A 27177-nucleotide genomic window follows, 5' to 3' on the forward strand; every position below is an offset into this window, starting at 1 on the left:
ATGCCAAATAATCACAGAATGTCACTGAGAGACACACAGCTGCTGTATAGTATACTCCAGCAGCTGCTCTACAGCTCTATACATCTCCTTACAACGGTGTTTACCGGATTTTGTGCTGAATAACGCCATTACCCTTTGTAATGTCACGCACCCCCGGGCCTAGACCTAGAGGGTGTTCGCGCACCACAAGGGGTGCATGCACCACAGTTTGGGAACCCCTGGATGTCTAAACTATTTTATGATGTTAAAATAATATATGATCATCAACAAAAACCAACCAAACAAAGAGACAAGATATCAAAATAGTTTCTAAATTCATTACCATTACAGGTATCCATCACATTATAATTGCACATGTATAGATTAGGCTGTAGATTACATTTCTGATTTCTGATTGTACTTTGACCTATTTAGATATCATGTGTTGGTTTTTAATTTCGCACCTTTACAGCGATTTGAATCATCATTTAATTCAGCTACATAGCACTGCTATTGCTTTTATACAGCAGTTCTAATATAAATTATTGATAAAATAGCTAGAAAAAACAGTCTATGCTTTTCATTTTTGTTCATTCTGCCTCGTCAACAAATCTAGTGCTTTTAGGCCTTAAAGCCCTATAACATACTTTGTCAAAATGTTTAAACAATTTTAATTGTTAATGTGGTTAACATACAGTACATATTTTAATTAAATTATTAAATAGTGATTATATGCAGCATACATACAGTATCAAACATAACAGACTATATTTCCCAAAAGGAAATGCATGTATTTATTTAATTAATTATAAGCAGAAGCAGAGATTTAAAAAAAAATATCCCCACCGGACATAAACATTAATCACGTGATGTGGAGGTATCAAAAACAAAGGTATGGATTTAGCACCTCTCGCCCTGATCAGCACTCAGGGAATGCCTCTCTCTCGTCCATCACATTTCTCCACCAGAACTAATTGAACTAATTGGCCCAAAGCTAATTGTACAATTACAACGTACAATTGTAGGCATTTAGCAGATATGCTCTTATCCAGAGTGATATAGATATGATATGATAATAGTACTTTATTGTCAGTTCACACTGAAATTTGTCTTGCGACACAGCAGCCAAGTATGCAGAATCCATATACACACATTTGACATAACACAAAGATCAAGACAATTTACATACATAAAGACATGAAGACAAGAGCAATATCCACCGCTTAGATTATCCTGTGGCTACTACAACTCCTGATTAAGCCGAGTGTAAGAGTGACTTACAAGTACCATATTAGAGTAGGCAGAGTAAACATGAAGTCTAGTCGACAACGATATATAGGCACATATTTACAAAGAAACCATTGGTTTAGCAGGTAAACGATGAACCTACTGTATGGCAACTGTCTAAATATCATGCTATCTAAATAACATTTGTGCCCATCCAAGATATATCCGCAGGTTAAACTATAATCTAAAAGAATGGGTGCAGATAAGCGAGAGAAGTGGTATGATAATAATGAATAATAATCGTATGTCCTGTTCAGGGAGAGGCTGGACCTACTGGCGCCCGTGGATCTGAAGGCGCACAAGGACCCCGTGGAGAGGCTGGTACCCCTGGATCTCCCGGACCCGCAGGAGCGTCTGTAAGTTACTTAGAGCATCAATCTGATCATCTATCTCATGTAGATATCGTCATATCTGTATTGATCATCTGTCTCATGTAGATATCGTCATTCTGATCATCTATCTCATGTAGATATCGTCATTCTGATCATCATATCTCATGTAGATATCGTCATTCTGATCATCTATCTCATGTAGATATCGTCATATCTGTATTGTATCATATACTGATGTCTATCTCATTGTAGGGAAACCCCGGTACTGATGGAATCCCTGGATCCAAAGGTTCTGCTGTAAGTATTCTCTTATCCATTTACAATGTAGACATTTAGCAGACTAAATCCAGAGCGACTTACATTAAGCATAAGGTCAACGCGTACAGTATATCAGATGCTTAGAGACAGTGTAGTCACTGTAGTGCCTCAGTAATCTATAGGATCACAGGTAAACCAAGTCTAAACATTATAATAATATTGACAAATAAATAATCTGTACATTGAAACTATACACACTATAGGACGCCAGGTCGACAAATGAACCTAGCATCATGTTAGTCAACATAACATGCTATCTGAATTACAATTTAACCCTTTGTATTAGCCTGCAAGGTCTGAACTGAACCCGTCTCTCTGCCTCCCCCTGTAGGGCTCTGCTGGTATTGCTGGCGCCCCCGGATTCCCAGGCCCCCGCGGCCCACCCGGACCTCAGGGAGCGACCGGTCCTCTGGGACCCAAGGGACAGTCGGTAAGTCACCCTATGGGTGTCATACGACCAGACTTCTTCTGTGATATCAGGTCGTTGCATTGGTGCCAACATGTGATATCATTCATGGTACCAACATGTGATGTCATTCATGGTACCAACATGTGATATCATTCATGGTACCAACATGTGATATCATTCATGGTACCAACATGTGATGTCATTCATGGTACCAACATGTGATATCATTCATGGTACCAGCATGTGATATCATCCATGGTACCAACATGTGATATCATTCATGGTACCAACATGTGATGTCATCCATGGTACCAACATGTGATATCATTCATGGTACCAACATGTGATATCATAATATTGGTACCAACATGTGATATCATTCATGGTACCAACATGTGATGTCATTCATGGTACCAACATGTGATGTCATTCATGGTACCAACATGTGATGTCATTCATGGTACCAACATGTGATGTCATTCATGGTACCAACATGTGATGCCATTCATGGTACCAACATGTGATGTCATTCATGGTACCAACATGTGATGCCATTCATGGTACCAACATGTGATGTCATTCATGGTACCAACATGTGATATAATTCATGGTACCAACATGTGATATCATATCATTCATGGTACCAGCATGTGATATCATTACAGGCCGTTGCATTGGTACCAACATGTGATATTCCAGGTCGTTGCATTGGTACCAACATGTGATATCATAATAATTGTTCATTTTTTTATCTTCACCTTCTCTAGGGAGACCCTGGTATTCCTGGATTCAAAGGAGAGGCTGGACCCAAGGGAGAGCTGGTGAGTTTGATTAAGTTGGTCTTTAAGTTGATTATGGGCAAACATGCCCTAATAACTAGCATTATGAGCTGTGCTCACTGCTATTAATGTACTTCAACTTTAAACATCTTCATCTTGTGCTGCTCTATAGGGAGTCGCTGGTCCCCAAGGTGCGCCCGGACCATCTGGCGAGGAGGGCAAGAGAGGACCGAGAGGAGAGCCCGGTGCTGCTGGACCCCTCGGACCTCCTGGAGAGAGAGTACGACATAATCTGAATAATCTGAACCCAGAACATTAGGGTTGTCCCGATCCCGATCCCATCACGTGACCCATTTCGGTTATTCGGTTATTTTCAAATGATCCGAATCGGAAACAGGAGAAAAGAAATGTGATCAGGACATTCCTATAGTATCAATATAATTATCCATATCATGATTTTAGACTGGATATCGTCTGTGATTTTGGATATTCTACTATTGTGATCATATGGCATAAGTGTTCTATAAAAATATAAATAATCGATCGGGGAAAATCGGTATCGGATCGGGAGCAAAAGAAACGTGATCGGGACATCCCTACATAACGTTATACGATATTGATCACCTCATACGAAGTGATCTGAAGGTTTGTCTGACTGTGGAAACGTCTGTTTTCTCTCCGTTGTCCTGCAGGGAGCTCCTGGTAACCGTGGTTTCCCCGGCCAGGATGGTCTTGCTGGTGCTAAGGTGGGTTTCCGCTTCTTTCATCATGGAATATAATTCAATTCATATCATAAACTAACTAACTACCACTGTATAGTACAGTGAAACTATCTGTGATATTGTCTCTGTCTCGTTGGAAACCTCATGTGTCCAAAACTGTTAGTTTTTCAGGATTCAAATTCAAAAGCTGCAGATCTACAAGCTCGAAACACGTGACTTACAGATCTGCTACTTTTTATCCTTTTGTTGTGACACTGTAGTGTGATCAAGTAGGGCGTTTACTTTACAAAAAAACTAACTAACCATTAAACTATGATAAGAGATAAGAGGTTCCTGCCTGACAGCAACGATATCCTTTACCAGATATGACAGGACATCATTTACCAGATGGAACAGAAAGACATACAGTAATTAAAAAATTGACTTATTTTCCTTGTCTTGCAGGGAGCTGTTGGTGACCGTGGTGTGCCTGGTGCCGCTGGGCCTAAGGGTGGTACCGGAGACCCCGGACGCACAGGAGAGTCTGGCCTCCCCGGAGCCAGAGTGAGTACTCTCTACCCTACTACTAATCATCACCCCAAAAACCAACCTTATCTCTTCATTAGAGAACCAACAGAGCCCTGTTAGTGATGACTCTGTCTGTCCCACACATTGTATTCTTACTTCTCCTGACCACTTGGGCAGGAGACCTTTCTGACCTGTCCAGACATACGATTAGAATGGGCAATTATAGTGACTTACAGTTACATTAAGTCACTGTAGTCAACAAACAACAACAAGGCAAATAGTCAGAAGTGGAGTGAAGAGAGAACAATGTCGTGTGTCATAATTATAGGATAACAGCTATTGTTAACATAGGCTATCTAGTTCTAATTTCAGCCCATGTTTAGTTTCAGAGTTGAATGTCTGAATGTTATTACATCATGCTAGTGTTATGACAGATATACTGAATATATTTTTGAGGGTAAGGTAGCTTAACAGGGGTTTGTGTGTGGGTAAAATGTTCACGTAAATAACACCGCCCGAATGTTCTGAATGTCTCTTGCAGGGTCTTACTGGTCGCCCCGGAGATGCTGGTCCCCAAGGCAAAGTTGGACCCGGTGTAAGTAGCCTACCTCTAAACCCAATCTCCTTCCTCCTTTCATGGTTGTGAACAAATGCAACATTTCAGTCCAAGCATAATGTAAGATAAAAGTAAAAAATATGAGTACTTCTTCCACCACTGGGAGGGAGTAATCTACTAAGGTCGTCACATTATATGTCTGCACCCTGTTATAAATAAAATGTACTGGGACCATGCAGCCTGAATTGGTCTTGCGGTGAGAGTGACACCCCTTAGTTCCTGACTTTTAACTTTAGTCTCTGTTGAGCACCCAGTTGTCCTCTTCCCTGTTTTTATTTTATTTTACATTGTAACTTTTCAGTTTTACAGTTTTCATTAAGCATAGAAGAGGAGGGTATGGACAGGAAAAAATGCAGTACAAAATGTTATGCTTCTTTTTCTATTTTTGTACAGTACATACAATTACATAGACAGAAAACAGACAGGAAACAGGACGGTTCTGCTACTACATGGACAGAATAGTTTTTGAGTTGATTTGAGTGGTTACAAAACTGAAACTAAACTAAAACTAAACAAAACTAAACGAAAGACAAGACGAAGCTTAAGAGAAGAGAAGAGAGATATGAGAAGTTATATAAGTTAGTAAGTTATATTGTAACTTTAAGGTTTTCCTCTGGGCTGTAGTGTTGATGTCCTGCCCTCTTGTTATTTTAGGGTGCTGCTGGTGAGGATGGTCGTCCCGGACCCCCAGGGCCTCAGGGAGCTCGTGGTCAGCCAGGAGTGATGGGATTCCCCGGACCAAAGGGAGCCAATGTAAGTATCTGTAGTAGTAGGTTGTGATGAAATGACATCTGACAAAATAGCTGATCTACAAGCTCACACGACAACACACCAAGATGTGGTGCGTTGTTGTGGAGCTTGTATTGTTCGCCTAATGTTCATGCTAGGGTTCATGTGGTTAAAGATTAGTTAGAAGGTCACAATAAACGTTGGATCTAATGTAATTTATTTTCCTCAACAGGGTGAACCTGGAAAGCCAGGAGAGAAGGGTCTTCTGGGTCGTACTGGTCTCAGAGTAAGTACACGTTTATAAATATTGTTGTAATAAATACGTAGTGAAATATATTTATATTTTTTGGTGGTAGTGTAGATGATCCCAATATTAAAGGACTTCTCCTTGTGTTTCTCAACAGGGTCTGTCTGGAAAGGATGGTGAGACTGGCGCTAGTGGACCTCCTGGGCCCGCTGTGAGTATTATTATTATTCTCTTGATTCTGAAAACTGGATCCATACTGGTGTCACGCACGAGAAATAGTCCATCAATTATTATAAATAGTAGATTTATAGTAGAGTGTGTCACCGCATGCAATGAAGTTTATAGAGTGAACCATCACATGCCAACCTGGCCTTACCCTAGTTACTTACAGTACTTTACTGACAAATCTAAAAGCCATGAGTAAAAACATTAACAGTTACTATACATTAAAACACATTCAGCCCCTAAAATAGCCGTGACATTACCTGGTATGATAACAATCATTTCACGCTTGTTTGTAATACCATTGTTGAGTGACCTCTGAGTGACCTCTGAGTGACCTCTGAGTGACCTCTACAGTGTTCTTAACATGGTTTCTGTCCTTTTAGGGACCTGCTGGAGAGAGAGGAGAGCAAGGACAACCGGGACCATCTGGTTTCCAGGTGAGGTTTACGTTACGTTACTGTATCGAATATCAAATATAGTAGTTCAAACCCTGAACCAATGAGGTGAGGTTACGTTACCGTATCGAATATCAAATATAGTCGTCATACCCTGAACCAACGAGGTGAGGTTACGTTACCTTATCGAATATCAAATATCAAATATAGTAGTCATACCCTGAACCAATGAGGTGAGGTTACGTTACCGTATCGAATATCAAATATCAAATATAGTAGTCATACCCTGAACCAATGAGGTGAGGTTATGTTACCGTATCGAATATCAAATATAGTAGTCATACCATGAACCAATGAGGTGAGGTTATGTTACCGTATCGAATATCAAATATCAAATATAGTAGTCATACCATGAACCAAGTCCAGTAAAACATCACGTTATCATTACGTTACCGTATCGAATATCGAATATCAAATATAGTAGTCATACCCTGAACCAATGAGGTGAGGTTACGTTACCGTATCGAATATCGAATATCAAATATAGTAGTCATACCCTGAACCAATGAGGTGAGGTTACGTTACCGTATCGAATATCAAATATCAAATATAGTAGTCATACCCTGAACCAATGAGGTGAGGATACGTTACCGTATCGAATATCAAATATAGTAGTCATACCATGAACCAATCAGGTGAGGTTATGTTACCGTATCAAATATCAAATATAGTAGTCATACCCTGAACCAAGTCCAGTAAAACATCAAAGAAATAGAATGCAAGAGAGAAACCACACTAAGCGCTGGAGAGCATTAGTCAGACACTGGGATATTTGCATAATGAAAATCATTTCTCAAGGGCGAAATAGCACGCCTCTAAGCAGAGGGATCAAATAATCTCGAGTCCCAAGTCAGCACAAGTCTCAAGTCAAATCCCGAACCTAAATATTAAAAGTCAAGTGAAGCCAGAACAAATGATGAGTTGAGCGCAGAACCGTTCTTATCTTAATATCTCAGTACAAACACCCTCTTCGGTGCATGTGGCATTGGGACTTTTACGGGATATCCAGATATTCCAGTCAAGAAGGCATTTATTAGTCAAAGTGTTCCAAGTTAATAAGTCACTCAAAGTTCCTGCCCACCACAGCAGAGACCATAGAGTTATGATATCACAGATAAGCACCCGGAAGAACGCTCTACTTCCTATTTTTCTTGATTTGAGCACCAATTCTGGTGTCCCACATTTGACCACCAGGCGGCAGCAACTTCACTGTTAATACTGCGGTTCTGGCCTGTGGCTTGGTCCATATAGCAGAACTGCACCAGTACCTCCTACAGGTTGGTCTGGGCAACTGGCAGCAGAGCTGTTGAACAGGGTGTCTCTCCACACCCTACATCCTCCCGCTGAGGCTCCTTACTGGCAGGGTGTCTCTCCACACCCTACATCCTCCCGCTGAGGCTCCTTAAGCGTTATTCATAGTCTGGATTTTCGGTGGTGAGGTGACCACCGAAAAACTACAACATGACGTCACGAGCCGCGGTGAAGAGCAAACCACCGCCCCAGCCCTCTCTGTTTTTACTCACCACCGCTCAACGTTATTTCAGCTCCGGTGGTCACCTCACCACCGGAGCGGTGGTCACCTCACCACCGGAGCGGTGGTCACCTCACCACCGGAGCGGTGGTCACCTCACCACCGGAGCGGTGGTCACCTCACCACCAAAAATACAGACTATGAATGAGCCTTTACTGTCCTCACAGTGAGGCTCCTAACTGTCAGGGTGTCCTCCTTAAGGCTCATACATAGTCTGGATTTTCGGTGGTTAGGTGACCACCAAACTACAACATGACGTCACGAGCCGCGGTGAAGAGCAAACCACCACCACCGCTCCAGCCCTTCTCTCTGTTTTTACTCACCACCGCGCAACGTTATTTCAGCTCCGGTGGTCAGCTCACCACCGGAGCGGTGGTCACCTCATCACCGGAGCGGTGGTCACCTCATCACCGAAAATCCAGACTATGAATAGGCCTTCAGGGTGTCCTCCTTAAGGCCTATAGTCTGGATTTTCGGTGGTGAGGTGACCACCGAACTACAACATGACGTCACAAGCCGCGGTGAAGAGCAAACCACCGCCACCGCTCCAGCCCTTCTCTCTGGTCGCGGTGGTCAGCTCACCACCGAAAATCCAGACTATGAATAGGCCTTTACTGGCAGGGTGTCTTCACGGTGAGGCTCCTTACTAGTGGAAAATTTTGACCCATTCCGAAAAACAGCTTTGTCCGTCACTGGCTTTGTCCCTGAGGGTATGGTCTATGTATGGTATGTTTTTTTTTTCCAGCAAGGCTTTGTAAAACAATGCTCATTTCACTGCTGTGACTGTCACCTCCCATATGATGTGACAAGGGTTCCCAAACACAGATGACATTCCAACTTCCTGGTGGCATTACTACTTTATTGTAGTAGTTAAAGAAAATAATTGGCAGAAATAAAAAACTAAATCAATTCACTATAATCCAAATGTAGTCAAGTCTCAGGTAATTATCTTCATACAAATCAAGTCAGATATCAAATAAATTAATTCACACTCAATTCACAGCTCAAGTTATGTGATTCCTATGCCTTTAAGCAGTAACCATGTCAGACATTAAGGATATGATACAGTATATAAGATGGAGCCTAACCCTTACGCTGGGTTTAAGAAGATGACCTTTTAAATGACCTTTTGTTGTTGTTTTGCAGGGTCTTCCTGGACCTGCTGGGCCCCCAGGAGAGGGAGGAAAGCCTGGTGACATGGGTGTTTCTGGAGAAGCTGGAGCTGCTGGCGCTACAGGACCCAGAGTGAGTGTCCATGTTCAGGACCGGTTCTTTACAAGACCACGTTACGTCACTGCTTCCCAAACAATGCCACATCTTTATGGGTCCTCTTTTACTTTATCTCCCGTTCATTGTCCAGAACCACTGCATTAGATGGTACTGTATGTACAGTACCTCCCTCTCATTGTGTTGTTTCCTGACAGGGTGAGCGTGGCTTCCCTGGCGAGAGGGGTGGTGCCGGACCTCAGGGTCTCCAGGGACCTCGCGGACTTCCGGGAACGCCAGGAACCGACGGACCCAAGGTCAGTACTGTGAACGCGAGACGTCCGAAACCACGGAGCCACACGAGATACGCTTCTGTCCGAACCACGGAGCCACACGAGATCCGCTTCCGTCCGAACCACGGAGCCACACGAGATCCGTCTCCGTCCACAGTCCATTATCGACCGTGTATCAGCGTCTTGTCCGGGGGTTTCGTTTGTCCTCCATACTCAGACTGTCAGCCAAATCACATTTGTGTCCTATCCAGATTATAATCCAGATTATAATCCAGATTGGAATCAGACCGGTTTTGATCAAGTCTGAACAGCATGATAACACATGAATAACAGTCGGTCCTAAAGATTACATTTAATAACAGTGTGGACAGTCAGTCCTAAATATCACATTTAATAACAGTGTGGACAGTCGGTCCTAAAGATCTCATTTAATAACAGTGTGGACAGTCGGTCCTAAAGGTCACATTTAATAACAGTGTGTGGACAGTCGGTCCTAAAGATTACATTTAATAACAGTGTGGACAGTCGGTCCTAAAGATTACATTTAATAACAGTGTGGACAGTCGGTCCTAAAGATTACATTTAATAACAGTGTGGACAGTCGGTCCTAAAGATTACATTTAATAACAGTGTGGACAGTCGGTCCTAAAGATTACATTTAATAACAGTGTGGACAGTCGGTCCTAAAGATCTCATTTAATAACAGTGTGGACAGTCTGTCCTAAAGATCACATTTAATAACAGTGTGGACAGTCGGTCCTAAAGATTACATTTAATAACAGTGTGGACAGTCGGTCTTAAAGATTACATTTAATAACAGTGTGCACAGTTGGTCCTAAAGATTACATTTAATAACAGTGTGGACAGTCGGTCCTAAATATCACATTTAATAACAGTGTGGACAGTCGGTCCTAAAGATTACATTTAATAACAGTGTGGACAGTCGGTCCTAAATATCACATTTAATAACAGTGTGGACAGTCTGTCCTAAAGATCACATTTAATAACAGTGTGGAGAGTCAGTCCTAAAGTAAGTAGGTCGGGAGTGGCTTATTGTCAGTATCAGCTGGTTACACGTGGGAGACTGTCCCTGTTACAATGCGCGCTAGACCTCTGGGAGATGGAGTCTGTCCCTGTTACAATACGCTAGACCTCTGGGAGATGGAGTCTGTCCCTGTTACAATGCGCTATAGACCTCTGGGAGATGGAGTCTGTCCCTGTTACAATGCGCTATAGAATCCTGGGAGATGGAGTCTGTCCCTGTTACAATGCACTAGACCTCTGGGAGATGGAGTCTGTCCCTGTTACAATGCGCTAGACCTCTGGGAGATGGAGTCTGTCCCTGTTACAATGCGCTAGACCTCTGGGAGATGGAGTCTGTCCCTGTTACAATGCACTAGACCTCTGGGAGATGGAGTCTGTCCCTGTTACAATGCGCTAGACCTCTGGGAGATGGAGTCTGTCCCTGTTACAATGCGCTAGACCTCTGGGAGATGGAGTCTGTCCCTGTTACAATGCGCTAGACCTCTGGGAGATGGAGTCTGTCCCTGTTACAATGCGCTAGACCTCTGGGAGATGGAGTCTGTCCCTGTTACAATGCGCTATAGACTCCTGGGAGATGAGTCTGTCCCCGTTACAATGCGCTATAGACTCCTGGGAGATGGAGTCTGTCCTTGTTACAATGCGCTATAGACCCCTGGGAGATGGAGTCTGTCCCCGTTACAAAGCCCTATAGACCCCTGGGAGATGGAGTCTGTCCTTGTTACAATGCGCTATAGACTCCTGGGAGATGGAGTCTGTCCCTGTTACAATGCGCTATAGACTCCTGGGAGATGGAGTCTGTCCCTGTTACAATGCCCTATAGACCCCTGGGAGATGGAGTCTGTCCCTGTTACAATGCGCTATAGACCCCTGGGAGATGGAGTCTGTCCCTGTTACAATGCGCTATAGACTCCTGGGAGATGGATGCTGGGATGGAGCGCCACACCTACCATCAACTCCCAGTACTTACCGCACGACTTGCCACACTCAAACCGTGCTACTCCTTCGATTGAGTATGAACCCATGAACTTGTGGTCCAAAGGCGAGAGCTCTACCGACTGAGCTACCCAGACACAACATAAAGACCACATTTAATAACAGTGTGGACAGTCACATTTGAGAAACAACTCCCACCAACGCCTTTCATTGTCATCTTAGTAATAATAATAAATATTAATAATAAGACAATACATCCATACTCATCCAGAAGCACCTCTTTCTCTTCCACCCTGCAGGGAGCGATCGGACCGGCCGGCTCTCAGGGAGCCCAGGGCCCACCCGGCCTCCAGGGCATGCCAGGAGAGAGAGGAGCTGGTGGTATCCCCGGAGCCAAGGGAGACAGGGTGAGTAACGTTAGAGTTCATTCACCATGCGGAAGGCATGGCAATTCAAAGTTATTCCCTGATAACTTATTAGAATTGCCAAAACATTCAGTAATAATGTTGATATCCTCTCTGTCTAACAGGGTGACAACGGAGAGAAGGGACCTGAAGGAGCTGCTGGAAAGGACGGTGGTAGAGTGAGTACCTTAATTAAACCACTTAACCAATATACATATTGTATATTTAGTCTATAGACTCTGAGGAGTCTATAGACTAAATATATAGTCTATAGACTCTGAGGAGCGTAACCATCTCTTCAAAGAGCTGCAGAACAACCTGCTGGAAGGTTCCAGACAGATTCTCGGTGTGATGTTGATGCTTCAATGACAGATGATCTGATCACTCAATAACTTGTCTCTTTGTGTATCTTCTCTCCTGTCCATCCATGTTCCTCCATGTGATCTCCTCAGGGTTTGACCGGTCCCATTGGTCCTCCCGGGCCTGCTGGTCCTAACGGTGCCAAGGTGAGAACAGCCATATCACATTTTATTGGCGGTTTGATCAACTTTGTATTCAGATCCACATAGTTTGAATATTGATATTAATGTGTGTTTGTTCCCTTCCCAGGGTGAGACTGGACCTTCTGGACCAACTGGTGCTGCTGGTGCCCGTGGTGCTCCTGTAAGTCGTTAATTTCATCTACTAGATGTAGTGAGTTTGTTTGCATATTAATGTTGTTGTCTTTTATAAAGGAATGATTTTGTTCCCGAAGGTCAAAGGCCGCTCTCGTTCGAAACACACAAGCAACTCTTAAAAAACAGTGTTGTGTGCCCTAATGAGTTTGACAAAACCCCACAAAGATCGGCCAAATCAATAGAAGAAGCACCTTTTGTTTTCACCTCCAACACACTCATGTGACATTGATTCCCTTCCCCTATATTCACACATACTATGGTGTGACGTCACTGTAGCTAAAGAAATAGCATAACAAACAAGCTAAAAAAAAATAGAATGTCGTGCACGTACAGTAGTGTAAATGGCCATCCACACCAAGAATTATAACTAGTGGATAATTACCATTATTGGATCATCATCATTATTGTTATTATTATTATTATCATCCCATAATCTTGCCAGCAGGACGTTATTGAAAACGAGCACTTCCAAACTCTTGACACTTGGAAAGATAATCACCTGCACGAACTTTCTTGACAGAAAGTAGCTCATGAGATGTCTATGGTGGATTATTATTAAACCAAATCTTTGTGCATACAGAGGATATTAAATTCAGGCTTTTCGTTCACCTGCAATGTTGGTGAGTTTAATGTTGTTTAATGCAATCAGATGGACTTTAATGAATGGGCTGTCAAAGGCAGAAAGTAGTTTTTTGCCACTCAGTAGGCGATCCCGCATGACTTCTGGGTACAATGATGTCACGCGCCATGGATGCTAGTTATAGGGTCCATGTTGTTCATATTTCATATGTGGATCTATAAGCTTGTCTTGACTGTCCTGTGTTGCTGTGGTAGGGTGACCATGGGTTCATATTTCATATTTGGATCTATAAGCTTGTCTTGACTGTCCTGTGTTGCTGTGGTACTGTAGGGTGACCGAGGGGAGAACGGACCTCCTGGACCTGCTGGCTTCGCTGGACCCCCTGTGAGTAAAACTACAATCCTCAGTGTTATCTGTTCAAAACTGTTCATGCAAATCAACATGTCAGCTCCGCTCCGAATGCTGTGAGAGCTGTGAGATAGCAGATCTTTGACGGCATTTTTATCTGCATTTATGTATTTGAGATCATTGAAATAAGTATGTATAATAAAACTATTGTCAGATTCCAATGTGTGACACATCATATGAAAGCTTACATTACAACCTTCAATTTCATAACCTGAGATCAAATGTAAAAAATGGCCATGCCATACTATACCACATTTGTTATCACACACTGTCACTCACATACAGTACACTATAAATAGTAATCACACATTTATGCTATACTGTCTTTAATCGTCTTTAATTGTGTACCTTCTAGGGTGCAGATGGACAGCCTGGTGCCAAGGGAGAGCTTGGAGAGGGTGGACAGAAGGGTGATGGTGGAGCACCTGGCCCCCAGGGACCTTCAGGGGCCCCTGGACCTGTGGTGGGTACTCAGCATGTCAGGCAGACCTGATTTAAGCAATGCATTTAGGCATTTAGCAGATGCTCTTAATCCAGTCTGCCAGGACCTTTAACCTTAAAAAACATGTCAACTCAATTTCATTGTAACCAAGATATTCAATAGAATTTAGAAATTCATATTTTTTTAATGCCAAATTTGGCCAAAAACTGCTAGCCTAGCCATCAGCAGCAACAGCTGATTTGTATTATCTTTCAAAGCGTTCCCAAGTGGCAGTGACTGGTGTTAAACGGACACAAATATGTTATTAATTATAGTTATGTCTTTGTTTTTCAGGGACCCACTGGTGTTTCTGGAATCAAAGGAGCGCGTGGTGCTCAGGGCGCTCCTGTAAGTCACTGTTGTTTTATTTCCTGCTCATGTCTAGTTGTCTACACAGGGAACAGATGTTAAGCCTAGTGTTATACTTAGTTAGTTCAGTTGCATGCCAATGTTGTGTACCGAAAATACCAACTCACATTGTGTTGTGATGAGACTTGTGAGTTTGCAGATCAGCTAATGTTCTCCAGACCTTATATATTCCAAATTTACCAAACAATGTATGATGCTAAATACTGTACTGTACTGTACTGTACTGTACTGTACACTGTACTGTGTACTGTACATACTTTATGGCTACAACAATCCCAACTGTCATTGGTATGATTCGGACTCTTAATTGGTATAAATATGACTGTCAATAGTATAATTTAGACTCTTGTTGGTACTGTATCATCTGAATTGTAGTTGGTAACATTTGGACCTTCATGTCATTGACAGGGTGCTACTGGTTTCCCTGGTGCTGCTGGACGAGTTGGAACTCCTGGTCCCAACGTGAGTAATACTATTAATATATCACACACCATATCTGAGTAATACTGAGTATTAATATCTGATTACCACACACCATATCTGAGTAATACTGAGTATTAATATCTGATTACCACACATCCTAACTGAGTAATACTGAGTAGAGTATTATCTGATCATCATGACACAGTTATAACTCATTTCTGTTTCTCCATCTCTCTGTGTGTGTGTGTTGCAGGGTAACCCCGGTGCTGCTGGCCCTAGCGGTCCCTCTGGTAAAGACGGCCCTAAGGGTGTTCGCGGAGACGCCGGAACCCACGGCAGAGCTGGAGACGCTGGGCTGCGTGGACCCGCCGGGTCCCCCGGAGAGAAGGGAGACGCTGGAGAGGACGGTCCCGCTGTGAGTCCCACTGACTGACTGTATCATGTACATCAACTGTTTCAGTTCATTATAAATTACATTACTGTACTATACTAGCAAGCTAACTTAAAGCTACAAAACGTGTAGCATGTGGTGTTGACCTGGCATGTGTGCGTGTGTGTCTCTACAGGGTCCAGATGGTCCCGGAGGCCCTGCTGGTCTGGCTGGATCTCGTGGTATTGTTGGTCTGCCTGGTCAGCGTGGAGAGAGAGGTTTCCCTGGACTCCCTGGACCTTCTGTAAGTCTACTTCCAACGGTTCTCAAACCCCACAATTCTTTAAACTGGGGACCCCTCAAAAGTAGGACATTTTTTAATGTAAGAGTCACTTATAGGACCTGTAGAGATTGTAGGCATTACATCTACTTTGACTCGCCGAACTACAAGCTCACCATATCAATATAATGCCCATGCATTGCCCAGCAGTCCTATTGTATACTGTATGATATTCAGTTATATGAATAAAGATATATCTGTTGGTCTCAGTGTGAATTAGACTTGACACAAACACTCAGTTAGACTAACTAACACTCACAGGATAGTGTATCTGTTTATCTGTTCAATCTAGTCATATCACAATATTTGGCTATACAGACAGACAGTGAGGGCTATGTAAGAATTGTGTTATGAAAACTCATGTGATACGACCATAATCTTACAGTAAGCTTTGACTTGCAAAACTAGCTAAATCTCCACCTTTAGCTGGATTATACAAACATTGATCCTATTACAAGTTTTTGTTGGATCAAACCAGAACATAAATGCATTATTCCATTCAGTCTGAGCAGAAGCAGGAATAAAAGATCCCCACCAGACATAAACGATAATGACCAGAGGAGGGGTGTCAACCCATTTAATAACCAGGTGGACAGTCAGTCCTAAACATCACATTTGAGAAGCTATATGTGAAGAGAAATATTTGAGAATATTTGCCTGCATTCTATAACCAAACCTGAGTGTGAATCAGAGTTGTGTATTTCCTGTGTTTCAGTGTGATTTATGCATTTGACTGATCAGTGTGTGTTATGGTGTGTTTCAGGGAGAGCCCGGTAAGCAGGGATCTACTGGTTCTGATCAGTGTGTATTGTGGTGTGTTTCAGGGAGAGCCCGGTAAGCAGGGATCTACTGGTTCTGCTGGCGACCGTGGAGCCCCTGGGCCCGTAGGACCCCCTGGACTGTCAGGACCTCTTGGAGAGCCTGGTAGAGAGGTAAGAAAGCAACACCAACAGTCAGAAATACCGTAGACACAACTAAATGTAAAAAAGAATACGTTTTAGCAGGACGATGAGACCGAGGCAACAGTACATCCACGTTTATTTGTCAAATGAGTTGAGCAGAGGAGCCAAAAACCATGCTGTAATTAATAAATGTGTTGTTACTTTCAAAATGATAATGATTCAAGTAGAAGTGGAAAGATCTGCTTAAGTATTGAGTCACTTCACACAATCTGATCGTTTATCTATCACTATGCAAAATACTGTATACTTGCTGATATCTTTAATAATAATACATGTACTGAATTCATTCCATTGAAAAGGATGAACAAGTTGCATAATTTATGATGACGAAACGTGTAGCATGTGGTGTTGACCTGGCATTTCATTGTGTGTGTGTGTGTGTGTGTGTGTGTGTGTGTGTGTGTGTGTGTGTGTGTGTGTGTGTGTGTGTGTGTGTGTGTGTGTGTGTGTGTGTGCGTGTGCGTGTGCGTGTGTGTGCGTTACAGGGTAATGCTGGAGCAGATGGTCCTCCTGGCAGGGATGGATCTGCAGGAGTCAAGGTGATTACACACCGAACTGATCCCAGTTCAGCCAGGCTGCATATCAGCATATTATTTGACATTCACAGATGGCAGTATAGCCTCTAGAGTCTAAATGTTGTGCTCGCTGTGTAGATTATTTGTTGGTTATACCTGCTGACCTGACAAGGAGAAGGCTGAACTGAACAGTTATTTGTCATAATGAAGATTTATTTGTCCGTCCGTCCGCCCCCAACCCCCCGACCTGTCCCTGTCCCGTCCCACCAAATTCATGTTCCTTGTTTTCACCCGTAGTCGGCAGGCAATTTAACAGAGCCAAAAGCTTTATTAGAACAAAATATGTTTGTGCCAGTGATTTGATTCCAATGACATGAGAGTCATGTCATTGGAACGTCACGCCAGCTCCCGCTAGAATCAAGAGCATTTACACGAGAATTGATAACATAACTAGAAGCCAAAGCCTTATTGGATTCCCACTCTCAACAACTTCGGAATCGATTGAATGACTGTTTCTCGACCACCATCCCTAACCCATGGGCCTGTGACCCCCGTTCCTAACCCATGGTTCTGTGTCTTCACCCCCGTCCCTAACCCATGGTTCTGTGTCTTCACCCCCGTCCCTAACCCATGGTTCTGTGTCTTCCTGTAGGGAGAGCGCGGTAACACCGGACCCGCTGGTGCACCTGGAGCTCCAGGATCCCCCGGAGCCCCTGGGCCCGTCGGACCTCTGGGCAAGCAGGGAGACAGAGGAGATGGTGTAAGTATAGCATGTAGCATGTTACAACCACACACACACATGCTGTGCTGCTCAACTAACATGACACATTTATAGTGACATGCCCAATATTCTGTATGAAGTGATTAATTGAGAGAACAAACACTTGTATTTCAGGGTGCTCAAGGACCCGCAGGACCCGCCGGACCAGCTGGAGCTAGAGGCATGGCTGTGAGTAATAATCACACGAGGAAGAGTGCTGTTATACTGTGTTATATATACAGTATATAACAGACCAGAGTGCTGTTATACACTGTAGGACAGTGTTATATGTACAGTATATAACAGACCAGAGTGCTGACAGACTAGCACTACAGTACTATAATGCACAGGTGCCATTTGATGCATGGCTGAATCCTTTTTTCATGGCTGAATGTGTATTTTCCAGGGACCCCAAGGACCACGTGGAGACAAGGGAGAGGCCGGCGAGACAGGAGAGAGGGGACAGAAGGGTCACCGTGGTTTCACTGGCCTGCAGGGTCTTCCCGGACCCCCAGTAAGTCAATTTACAATTACAATTTACAATTACAATTTAGGCATTTAGCAGACGCTCTTAATCCAGAGCGATTTACATTAAGTCACACACTCGCTCGCTCACAGCGGCAGCGCCCACATTTTGGGGCTACGTGAGGTTACATATCTAGTGTAGCGCATGATGATCATATACATACAGTATCTGTATCTGTAGCGGTTCTGCCGAGTTTTAACTTAACATTTGTGCCCAACAGGGTCCCGCTGGTGACGCCGGTGCTTCCGGACTTGCCGGACCTTCCGGAGCCAAGGTGAGTTCGCCAGGATTCAGTTCAAGTCTTTGTTGTAGTGTTCTAGTAATGCTTCTAGTAACACTATAGGGTACAGCTAATAAACCACAACCACATAAAGAGTGTTCTAGTAATACTTCTAGTAACGCTATAGGGTACAGTAGTGTTCTAGTAATGCTTCTAGTAACACTATAGGGTACAGCTAATAAACCGCAACCACATAAAGAGTGTTCTAGTAATACTTCTAGTAACGCTATAGGGTACAGTAGTGTTCTAGTAATGCTTCTAGTAACACTATAGGGTACAGCTAATAAACCGCAACCACATAAAGAGTGTTCTAGTAATGCTTCTAGTAACACTATAGGGTACAGCTAATAAACCACAACCACATAAACAGTGACAACACAGTACACGTGAAAACAACATGACAATCCTAGGGGGAAAAACAAAAGAACAACACCAGCAAGACAGTGTACTGTTCTGTGTTAGTCATCGATCAATCGACCGATCATCGCTGTCCTTGTTATAGTTAGGAGAATAAAAAATCCCCCAGGCTTGTCTGTCTTGCCCTGGTTGATATTTACAGTGTAGACTGTAGTGTAGAGAGACAGGAAGCTAAGGAGAGAGAGAGTCAGGGAGTGACATGTAGCAAAAGGTCTGCCAGGAAAGTACAGACAATGAAAGCCAGTGTGTGTTTAATTAGCCACCGCTGTGATAAGGGCGGCGGACAGCTGTAATTAATTACCTTCCATGACGACAGAAGAAGACAGAGCGCTATCTCAGGCTGGAATGAGCTCAGCGGCATACTGTACGTCGTAATGAAAAGGATGGAAAGATAATAGCGTCATGTATTGTATTTTTGTATTTATTTATTCAGCACAGTTTAAAAACAACACAGGGAACATATAAAATATAAGAAGGGTAAAGTGCTAGGCTGAGGCAAAGAAAAGCCCAAGGGGCGGGGCTTATACGAGGCCTCTACCTATATGAATTATAATGAAATATTGTACATATATAGATATAGAATATCCAGAAAACATGATTGCAGTATATAAAACATGATCAAAACAACAAAACAAAAACACAACAAGAACATATTATTGTTGTATGTGTGCAGGGACCCCCTATCCTAATGTATTATTGTTGTATGTGTGCAGGGACCCCCTAACATCATGTATTATTGTTGTATGTGTGCAGGGACCCCCTATCCTAATGTATTATTGTTGTATGTGTGCAGGGACCCCCTGATCCTAATGTATTATTGCTGTATGTGTGCAGGGACCCCCTGATCATAATGTATTATTGCTGTATGTGTGCAGGGACCCCCTTAACATAATGTGTTATTGCTGTATGTGTGCAGGGACCCCCTGGACCACTTGGACCTGCAGGTAAAGACGGAAGCAACGGAACGCCTGGACCCATCGGACCCGCTGGACCACGTGGACGTTCTGGAGAGTCTGGACCTGCTGTGAGTTGGCACGCATCATCATAAGCACTGTTGTAGGCCTACTGTAAAAACATCATCATAAACACTGTTGTAGGCCTACTGTAAAAACATCATCATAAGCACTGTTGTAGGCCTACTGTAAAAACATCATCATAAGCACTGTTGTAGGCCTACTGTAAAAAACATCATCATAAACACTGTTGTAGGCCTACTGTAAAAACATCATCATAAGCACTGTTGTAGGCCTACTGTAAAAACATCATCATAAACACTGTTGTAGGGCTACTGTAAAAACATCATCATAAACACTGTTGTAGGCCTACTGTAAAAACACCATCATAAGCACTATTATAGGCCTACTGTAAAAAAACATCATCATAAACACTGTTGTAGGCCTACTGTAAAAACATCATCATAAGCACTGTTGTAGGCCTACTGTAAAAAACACCATCATAAGCACTATTATAGGCCTACTGTAAAAAAAAACATCATCATAAACACTGTTGTAGGCCTACTGTAAAAAAACATCATCATAAACACTGTTGTAGGCCTACTGTAAAAAACATCATCATAAGCACTGTTGTAGGCCTACTGTAAAAACATCGTCATAAGCACTGTTGTAGGCCTACTGTAAAAAACATCATCATAAACACTGTTGTAGGCCTACTGTAAAAACATCATCATAAACACTGTTGTAGGCCTACTGTAAAAAACATCATCATAAACACTGTTGTAGGCCTACTGTAAAAAACATCATCATAAGCACTGTTGTAGGCCTACTGTAAAAAACATCATCATAAGCACTGTTGTAGGCCTACTGTAAAAACACCATCATAAACACTGTTGTAGGCCTACTGTAAAAACACCATCATAAACACTGTTGTAGGCCTACTGTAAAAACACCATCATAAACACTGTTGTAGGCCTACTGTAAAAACATCATCATAAACACTGTTGTAGGCCTACTGTAAAAACATCATAAGCACTGTAATAGGCCTACTGTAAAAACATCATCATAAACGCTGTTGTAGGCCTACTGTAAAAAACATCATCATAAACACTGTTGTAGGCCTACTGTAAAAACATCATCATAAGCACTGTTGTAGGCCTGCTGTAAAAACATCATCATAAGCACTGTTGTAGGCCTACTGTAAAAACATCATCATAAACACTGTTGTAGGCCTACTGTAAAAAACATCATCATAAACACTGTTGTAGGCCTACTGTAAAAACATCATCATAAACACTGTTGTAGGCCTACTGTAAAAAACATCATCATAAGCACGGTTGTAGGCCTACTGTAAAAACATCATCATAAGCACTGTTGTAGGCCTACTGTAAAAACATCATCATAAACACTGTTGTAGGCCTACTGTAAAAACATCATCATAAACACTGTAATAGGCCTACTGTAACTTTTATTTATTTATTTTATTTAACCTTTATTTAACCAGTAAAATCACATTGAGACTGCGTCTCTTAAACAAAGTGGGAACTGGCCAAGAGGCAGAAATAGAAATTACACTTCAATACCACATCGTCAATGTTACATTTTGAACCAAATACAACATCCATAATACACCTTAAAGTACCTGTGCATAAATACAACAAGTCACCTGTCCTACTTTTTAGTAGCAGGGCCAAATACACAATCTACCTACACGATCTGAGCCGATATCCAAACATGTGCAGGTGTTGGATCGTACATCAAAGATGATCCTTTTGAAACTTCTCAAGGGAACTTTCAAAGCCAACTGTACTGTACTGTACAAACAATGCTATTGTCTTGACACCACAACCCTTCTGTCCACTCCTGAAACCTCTTTAGGGTCCTCCCGGTAACTCCGGACCCCCCGGACCCCCAGGACCTCCCGGCCCCGGCATCGACATGTCGGCCTTCGCGGGCCTGTCCCAGACGGAGAAGTCCCCGGACCCCCTGCGCTACATGAGAGCCGACGAGGCGTCCAGCTCACTGAGGCAGCACGACGTGGAGGTGGACTCCACGCTCAAGTCCATCAACAACCAGATCGAGAACATCCGCAGCCCCGACGGCTCGCAGAAGAACCCCGCGCGCACCTGCAGAGACCTCAAGCTGTGCCACCCCACGTGGAAGAGCGGTGAGTTCGTTAGTTAGTTAGTTAGTTAGTTAGTCAGTTAGTTAGTTAATGACACCATGGTCCCAACTGACTTGTATCCCCGCGTCAAACCAGTCCTCAGTGACTACTGGTCTGAAAACCAGATTTGGGTTGAAAGAAATCCATATTAGTGCTTTAGAGATAGACTAAGCAGAGTGCAAAAAAACAAACAAAATTGTGGTTATTTTGCCTATAATGTGATATGCCCAAAATAGGCACGCCAGATTGAAAAGAGAGACATATATCGGCTGCATAATTGCTTACACACCTAAAACGGATATACAGTTTGGGTGTGGCTCTATATATACCTTTATTGAAAGGATAAGCGCCTTGAGATGTCACATCTCATTTTAGAGGGGGTCCTCAGCACAGATACATTGTACAATACAGTTCACAAAACAATACAACAGTACAACCATACATACAGACAGACAGGACAAAACAAAACAGAACAAATAGTGGAGAGATAGATGTTGGCCTGCCCCAGCCTGTATGATTTATTTTGATTGATTTAATTTATTTGATTGATTAGATTTTTTTTGAAAATAAAAGCCTGGGTACTAGATAGATAGTCTGAAGGGAATCATGGAGAATCATGGACACATCCTGAACACTCTTGTCTGTCGTTGCTGTGCAGGTGACTACTGGGTCGACCCCAACATGGGCAGCATCGCCGACGCCATCAAGGTCTTCTGCAACATGGAGTCGGGCGAGACCTGCGTCTACCCCAGCATCGGCCAGGTGCCGCGCAAGAACTGGTGGACCAGCAAGGGCAAGGAGCGCAAGCACGTCTGGTTCGGAGAGACCATGAACGGAGGCTTCCACGTAGGTTCACATTTGTGCTATACGCTGTCTAGTTTATCTCCTCCTCTCTGCTGTTCTGAAATGATCCGTCCATTCACCGTGTTGGATTTCTACCGTTTAACAGTCGATCAATTGATATGAATGAGACCATCTAGTCCAGTGGTTCCCAAACCTGAAAACGACGAGGGGACCCAGTGAATGGGTCCCGACCCAGTAGTGTTTGGGAACCAGTGATCTAGTAGATCTGAATATGACTTGGCATCAATTCTTTATGATGGCGGGCGGCAGTGGCTCAGGGGTTGAGTGGCCAGTAGAGAGGCTGGACGGATTGGATGGCAACCGTGAGGTTCCCGGTTCAATCCCGGGCTTCCCCCAGAGTCAGTGTCGAAGTGTCCTAGAGCAAGACTCTAAAACCCCTGATTGCTCCCGGTGTGCACGTTGGTGCCTCCAATCTATGTAAAGCGCTTTGGATAAAAGCACTATATAAATTATAAATGCTCCATTTACAATTCATGAACGTGGTTATATCGATGATTAAACCCCATCCGATTGGTTCTTCTCTTCGCCCCCGCCCCCAACAGTTCAACTACGCTCAGGAGGGCCCCGCCGCCAACGCCGCCAGCGTCCAGCTGGTGTTCCTGAGGCTGCTGTCCACGGAGGCGTCCCAGAACATCACGTACCACTGTAAGAACAGCGTGGCCTACATGGAGCACAGCACGGGCAACCTGAAGAAGGCCCTCCTGCTGCAGGGCTCCAACGACGTCAGCATCCGCGCCGAGGGCAACAGCCGCTTCACCTACGGCGTGCTGGAGGACGGCTGCAAGGTGAGGAGAACACGCCCGCCACGGCACCAACATGCGGGAACATAACATGTTCACTTAGCCTAAAATACAGCTCAGTGGCATTGTGGGTAGAGTGTCCACCCTGAGACTGGGAGGTCGGGGTTCCATCCCCGGCCGGGTCATACCAAAGACTGTAAAAATGGGACCCAGTGACACTCAGCATCAAGGGTTGGATTGGGGGGTAAGTCCCTGCGACATACTAGCGTCATGTCCAGGGGGTGTACTTGTACATCAAGCTGCCTCACGCTACAGAAACAGGAGATAGGCTCCTGCCCCTATGGGCCTCATGGCTCGGCAAGGCTACTTACTTAGCCTAAAATACACTACAGATCATGTCTCTTTAGCTTTGAGTATTATGTATGTGTGTCTTGGACGTTGTTTAAAGGTAGTGTGACATTTTAAGTTAAGTGCTAGTAGTAGTAGTAGTAGTACGGGTATGGGCTTTAGTTCAGACATGCTATTGGTCTGACTGTCATTATTAGACAGACAACCTATACCTCAAAACCTAACCTAACCATAACCGCAAGCACGGGAGTATAGCGCATGTTCGAGCGATAGTCCAACCGTTGTTCCTGCATGTCGTAGCTTTGGTGTGTCGGATCTGCGTGTGCATCCCAGTAGTAGTAGTAGTAGCAGTAGCAGCACTAGTTGTTTTGTAATAATTGTAAAACAACAAATCAGATTTGTCTCTTGAATCTTGTGTAACATATTCCTCTTGCTCTCCAACCCACAGAAACACACAGGCCAGTGGGGCAAGACTGTCTTCGAGTACAAGACCCAGAAGACGTCCCGTCTGCCCATCGTGGACATTGCTCCCATGGACATTGGTGCTGCGGATCAGGAGTTCGGCGTGGAAGTAGGAGCCGTCTGCTTCTTGTAAAAAAAACAACAAAAAAACATTGGAATATCCATCAGTGGCCATCAACAACAAAACAAGTTTAAAAAAGAAACTACGAAACATTTATCACACAACTTCCACAATAAAGAAGACATGGAAATTATAAGAAACGGAGAAAAAAAAGAAAGAAAATTGATACTTTTTTCTCTCAACACAAAGAAGTAGTGCTGTTCCAAGTTTTTTGTACTCCCTTGGATGTTCAGCACTGAAAGGGCACCGGCAATATCCTTTTTTTTTTGTACGCAACGACACAAGCAAGCGTTCCCTGTCTGATGACCCCCCCCACCCCCCCCCCCCCCCCCCCCCCGCCCCCGCGTTCCTGAGATCCAGTCATGTTTCCACACACATGTATAGAGACGGGGGAATCCTTTCCGAGCCAGGAGGAGAACCGGGAGATGGACCGACCCGACCCGATCGAGTGAAAACCAAAGTGATGGAGACACAACAAGAAGAAACATGACTCGATGTCACTTATTTATTTTTGTCTTAAAACCTTGAAACGGGTGGCGGGGTTGAGGTAGGACTGGGGCGGGTTTTTTTTTTTTTCTTTTCTTTTTTTTATAGAAGACGAGGCCCCTCCCACTACAGAACCAAGCCACACCCTCTTCTCGTCTCAGTCCTACGCCATCTCCTGTCCCGCCGTCTCGTCTCGCTCTCCTCCCGTCCCCGAACTAAAACACGGCATTTTTTTTAATCCATGTAGACCAAAAATAAACAGTACAATTAAAAAAAAAAAAAAAAAAAAAAAAGTTCCAGCCCGCTCCAGACTTTATCCATCCACATTACGGGAGCGGAGAGGTTTTGTTTTTTTTGGTGTGTATTATAAATGCTTGGTTCTATTGTCGTAAAAAGTCTGTGTTTATACAACCAGATGGTTATATATATATATATATATATATATACACTGTATATATATATATATATATATTTCCACATTCCGTGTACATACATGTGTCTGTATGCGCACCAACACTTTCTACAAAAAGTGAGGTTTCATTTGCGATGTATGTTTCATTTGTCATCTACCCCCCCTTTGACTGCCCCCATTAGATTAGAAGTTGTTTTTTACCCAGTTTAGTATCCCTCCTCCCCCCCCCCAAAAAAAAACCTTGACAAATTTAAGGGAATAATTAGTTTTGCTTTTATTTTAGTCATCCTGATTGTTTATAAAAGCTACCTCACGCTGAAAAAACAAAGTGAAAATGTGTGACCTTTTATCCGACCACACAGATGGGGCTGAGCAGGCTATCTTAACTTGGGGCTTCTCTAATCTTCACAACAAGGTGCTATCTATGACTTAAAGAATCCATTGTTCCCCAGCCCCCCCCCCCCCTCCCCAATTCCCACTAACCTCACACACCACACACACCCCCCACCCTGGAGGGACTGGTGCAGAAGGCCAGGCCGGCCAACATTTTGGGGAGAAAAAAGGGTCTTTATAAGGCGTGGCCTAGCTCCTCTGAATTCTTTTTGCCCCCCAAACCTTGAACCATGGGACTCCAATAAGGAAAGCCACTCAAAAAAAAAAAGAAGAAAAAAGAAAAGAAGAACAATCAGGGTGGGTTGTCTCTGTGTGTGTGAGGGTGTGTATATTTTTTATTTTTTTTGTTTGTATTATTAATTTTATTATGATGATCACAATCTTTTTATTTTGTTTTTTTGTTTATTTTGTTACACTTTTTAATTGATGTAAATTGGAAATAAAAGGAAAAAAAAACAAGTAACAAATTAAGCTGTTTTTTTTTTTTTTTTTTTAATTGAGCTTTTGAATAAAAACAGAACTGGAGTGGGAGGATGCGTTTGTTTTTTTGTATTCCTTTCAACAACCAAACCTTTCATGTGTAGTTCGTTGAATTTGTCTTTGTTTTTTTTTCTTTTTGCGATAGCTGTTTGTTGTCAGTTAATCTTGTACGTGAGTGCACAGTGTTTGCGCGTGTGTGTGTGTGTGTGTGTGTGTGTGTGTGTGTGTGTGTGTGTGTGTGTGTGTGTGTGTGTGTGTGTGTGCGTGCGTGTGTGTGTGTGGTGTGTGTGTATGTGTACTGCATGTGTTTTGAGAGAATGTGCAATGCAGTGTGTATTTTCCTGAGACTCAACAACAGAATTGAAAGTACTGTATACTGCACGGGTTTCAGGGTTTGTTTGAACTATAGGCATAAATAAATAAAGGAAAGGAAATGATAACAGTGAAGTATTTTGTACTGTAATGATTGAGTAAACGGCCCCAAGATCAGTATTAAACGGTGTTATCATGACAATATTGAGTTTCGATTATACAACCAATGTATATGTAAAGACAGGACATTATGTTTCTTTGAAGTAATATACCTACTGTACATGTTAGGAATGCACCAGTAATAAAAAGAAAAAACAA

At 43.1% G+C, this 27177-nt stretch overlaps 1 protein-coding gene across 2 annotated transcripts in view; it reads left to right on the forward strand.

The window, feature by feature from the left end:
• col2a1a (collagen, type II, alpha 1a) overlaps positions 1 to 26598 on the forward strand; it is a 52482-nt gene extending 25884 nt beyond the window's left edge. For both annotated transcript variants that reach the window (XM_080764638.1, XM_080764639.1), the window contains 35 exons: positions 1524 to 1622; positions 1851 to 1895; positions 2248 to 2346; positions 3093 to 3146; positions 3277 to 3384; positions 3797 to 3850; positions 4271 to 4369; positions 4875 to 4928; positions 5604 to 5702; positions 5911 to 5964; positions 6083 to 6136; positions 6534 to 6587; positions 9283 to 9381; positions 9561 to 9659; positions 11912 to 12019; positions 12142 to 12195; positions 12469 to 12522; positions 12626 to 12679; positions 13604 to 13657; positions 14037 to 14144; positions 14457 to 14510; positions 14940 to 14993; positions 15208 to 15369; positions 15521 to 15628; positions 16489 to 16596; positions 17112 to 17165; positions 17794 to 17901; positions 18037 to 18090; positions 18308 to 18415; positions 18648 to 18701; positions 20041 to 20148; positions 21956 to 22244; positions 22900 to 23087; positions 23648 to 23890; positions 24642 to 26598. In XM_080764638.1, the coding sequence (XP_080620764.1) occupies positions 1524 to 1622; positions 1851 to 1895; positions 2248 to 2346; positions 3093 to 3146; positions 3277 to 3384; positions 3797 to 3850; positions 4271 to 4369; positions 4875 to 4928; positions 5604 to 5702; positions 5911 to 5964; positions 6083 to 6136; positions 6534 to 6587; positions 9283 to 9381; positions 9561 to 9659; positions 11912 to 12019; positions 12142 to 12195; positions 12469 to 12522; positions 12626 to 12679; positions 13604 to 13657; positions 14037 to 14144; positions 14457 to 14510; positions 14940 to 14993; positions 15208 to 15369; positions 15521 to 15628; positions 16489 to 16596; positions 17112 to 17165; positions 17794 to 17901; positions 18037 to 18090; positions 18308 to 18415; positions 18648 to 18701; positions 20041 to 20148; positions 21956 to 22244; positions 22900 to 23087; positions 23648 to 23890; positions 24642 to 24788 (3342 nt within the window). In that variant the 3' untranslated portion in view covers positions 24789 to 26598. The remainder of the gene's footprint in view (positions 1 to 1523; positions 1623 to 1850; positions 1896 to 2247; positions 2347 to 3092; positions 3147 to 3276; positions 3385 to 3796; positions 3851 to 4270; positions 4370 to 4874; positions 4929 to 5603; positions 5703 to 5910; positions 5965 to 6082; positions 6137 to 6533; positions 6588 to 9282; positions 9382 to 9560; positions 9660 to 11911; positions 12020 to 12141; positions 12196 to 12468; positions 12523 to 12625; positions 12680 to 13603; positions 13658 to 14036; positions 14145 to 14456; positions 14511 to 14939; positions 14994 to 15207; positions 15370 to 15520; positions 15629 to 16488; positions 16597 to 17111; positions 17166 to 17793; positions 17902 to 18036; positions 18091 to 18307; positions 18416 to 18647; positions 18702 to 20040; positions 20149 to 21955; positions 22245 to 22899; positions 23088 to 23647; positions 23891 to 24641) is intronic.
• Positions 26599 to 27177: the final 579 nt, after the last annotated feature.

The sequence above is a fragment of the Protomyctophum bolini genome (assembly GCF_963924005.1).
Source record: "Protomyctophum bolini genome assembly, chromosome: 5".
NCBI classification, from domain to species: domain Eukaryota; kingdom Metazoa; phylum Chordata; class Actinopteri; order Myctophiformes; family Myctophidae; genus Protomyctophum; species Protomyctophum bolini.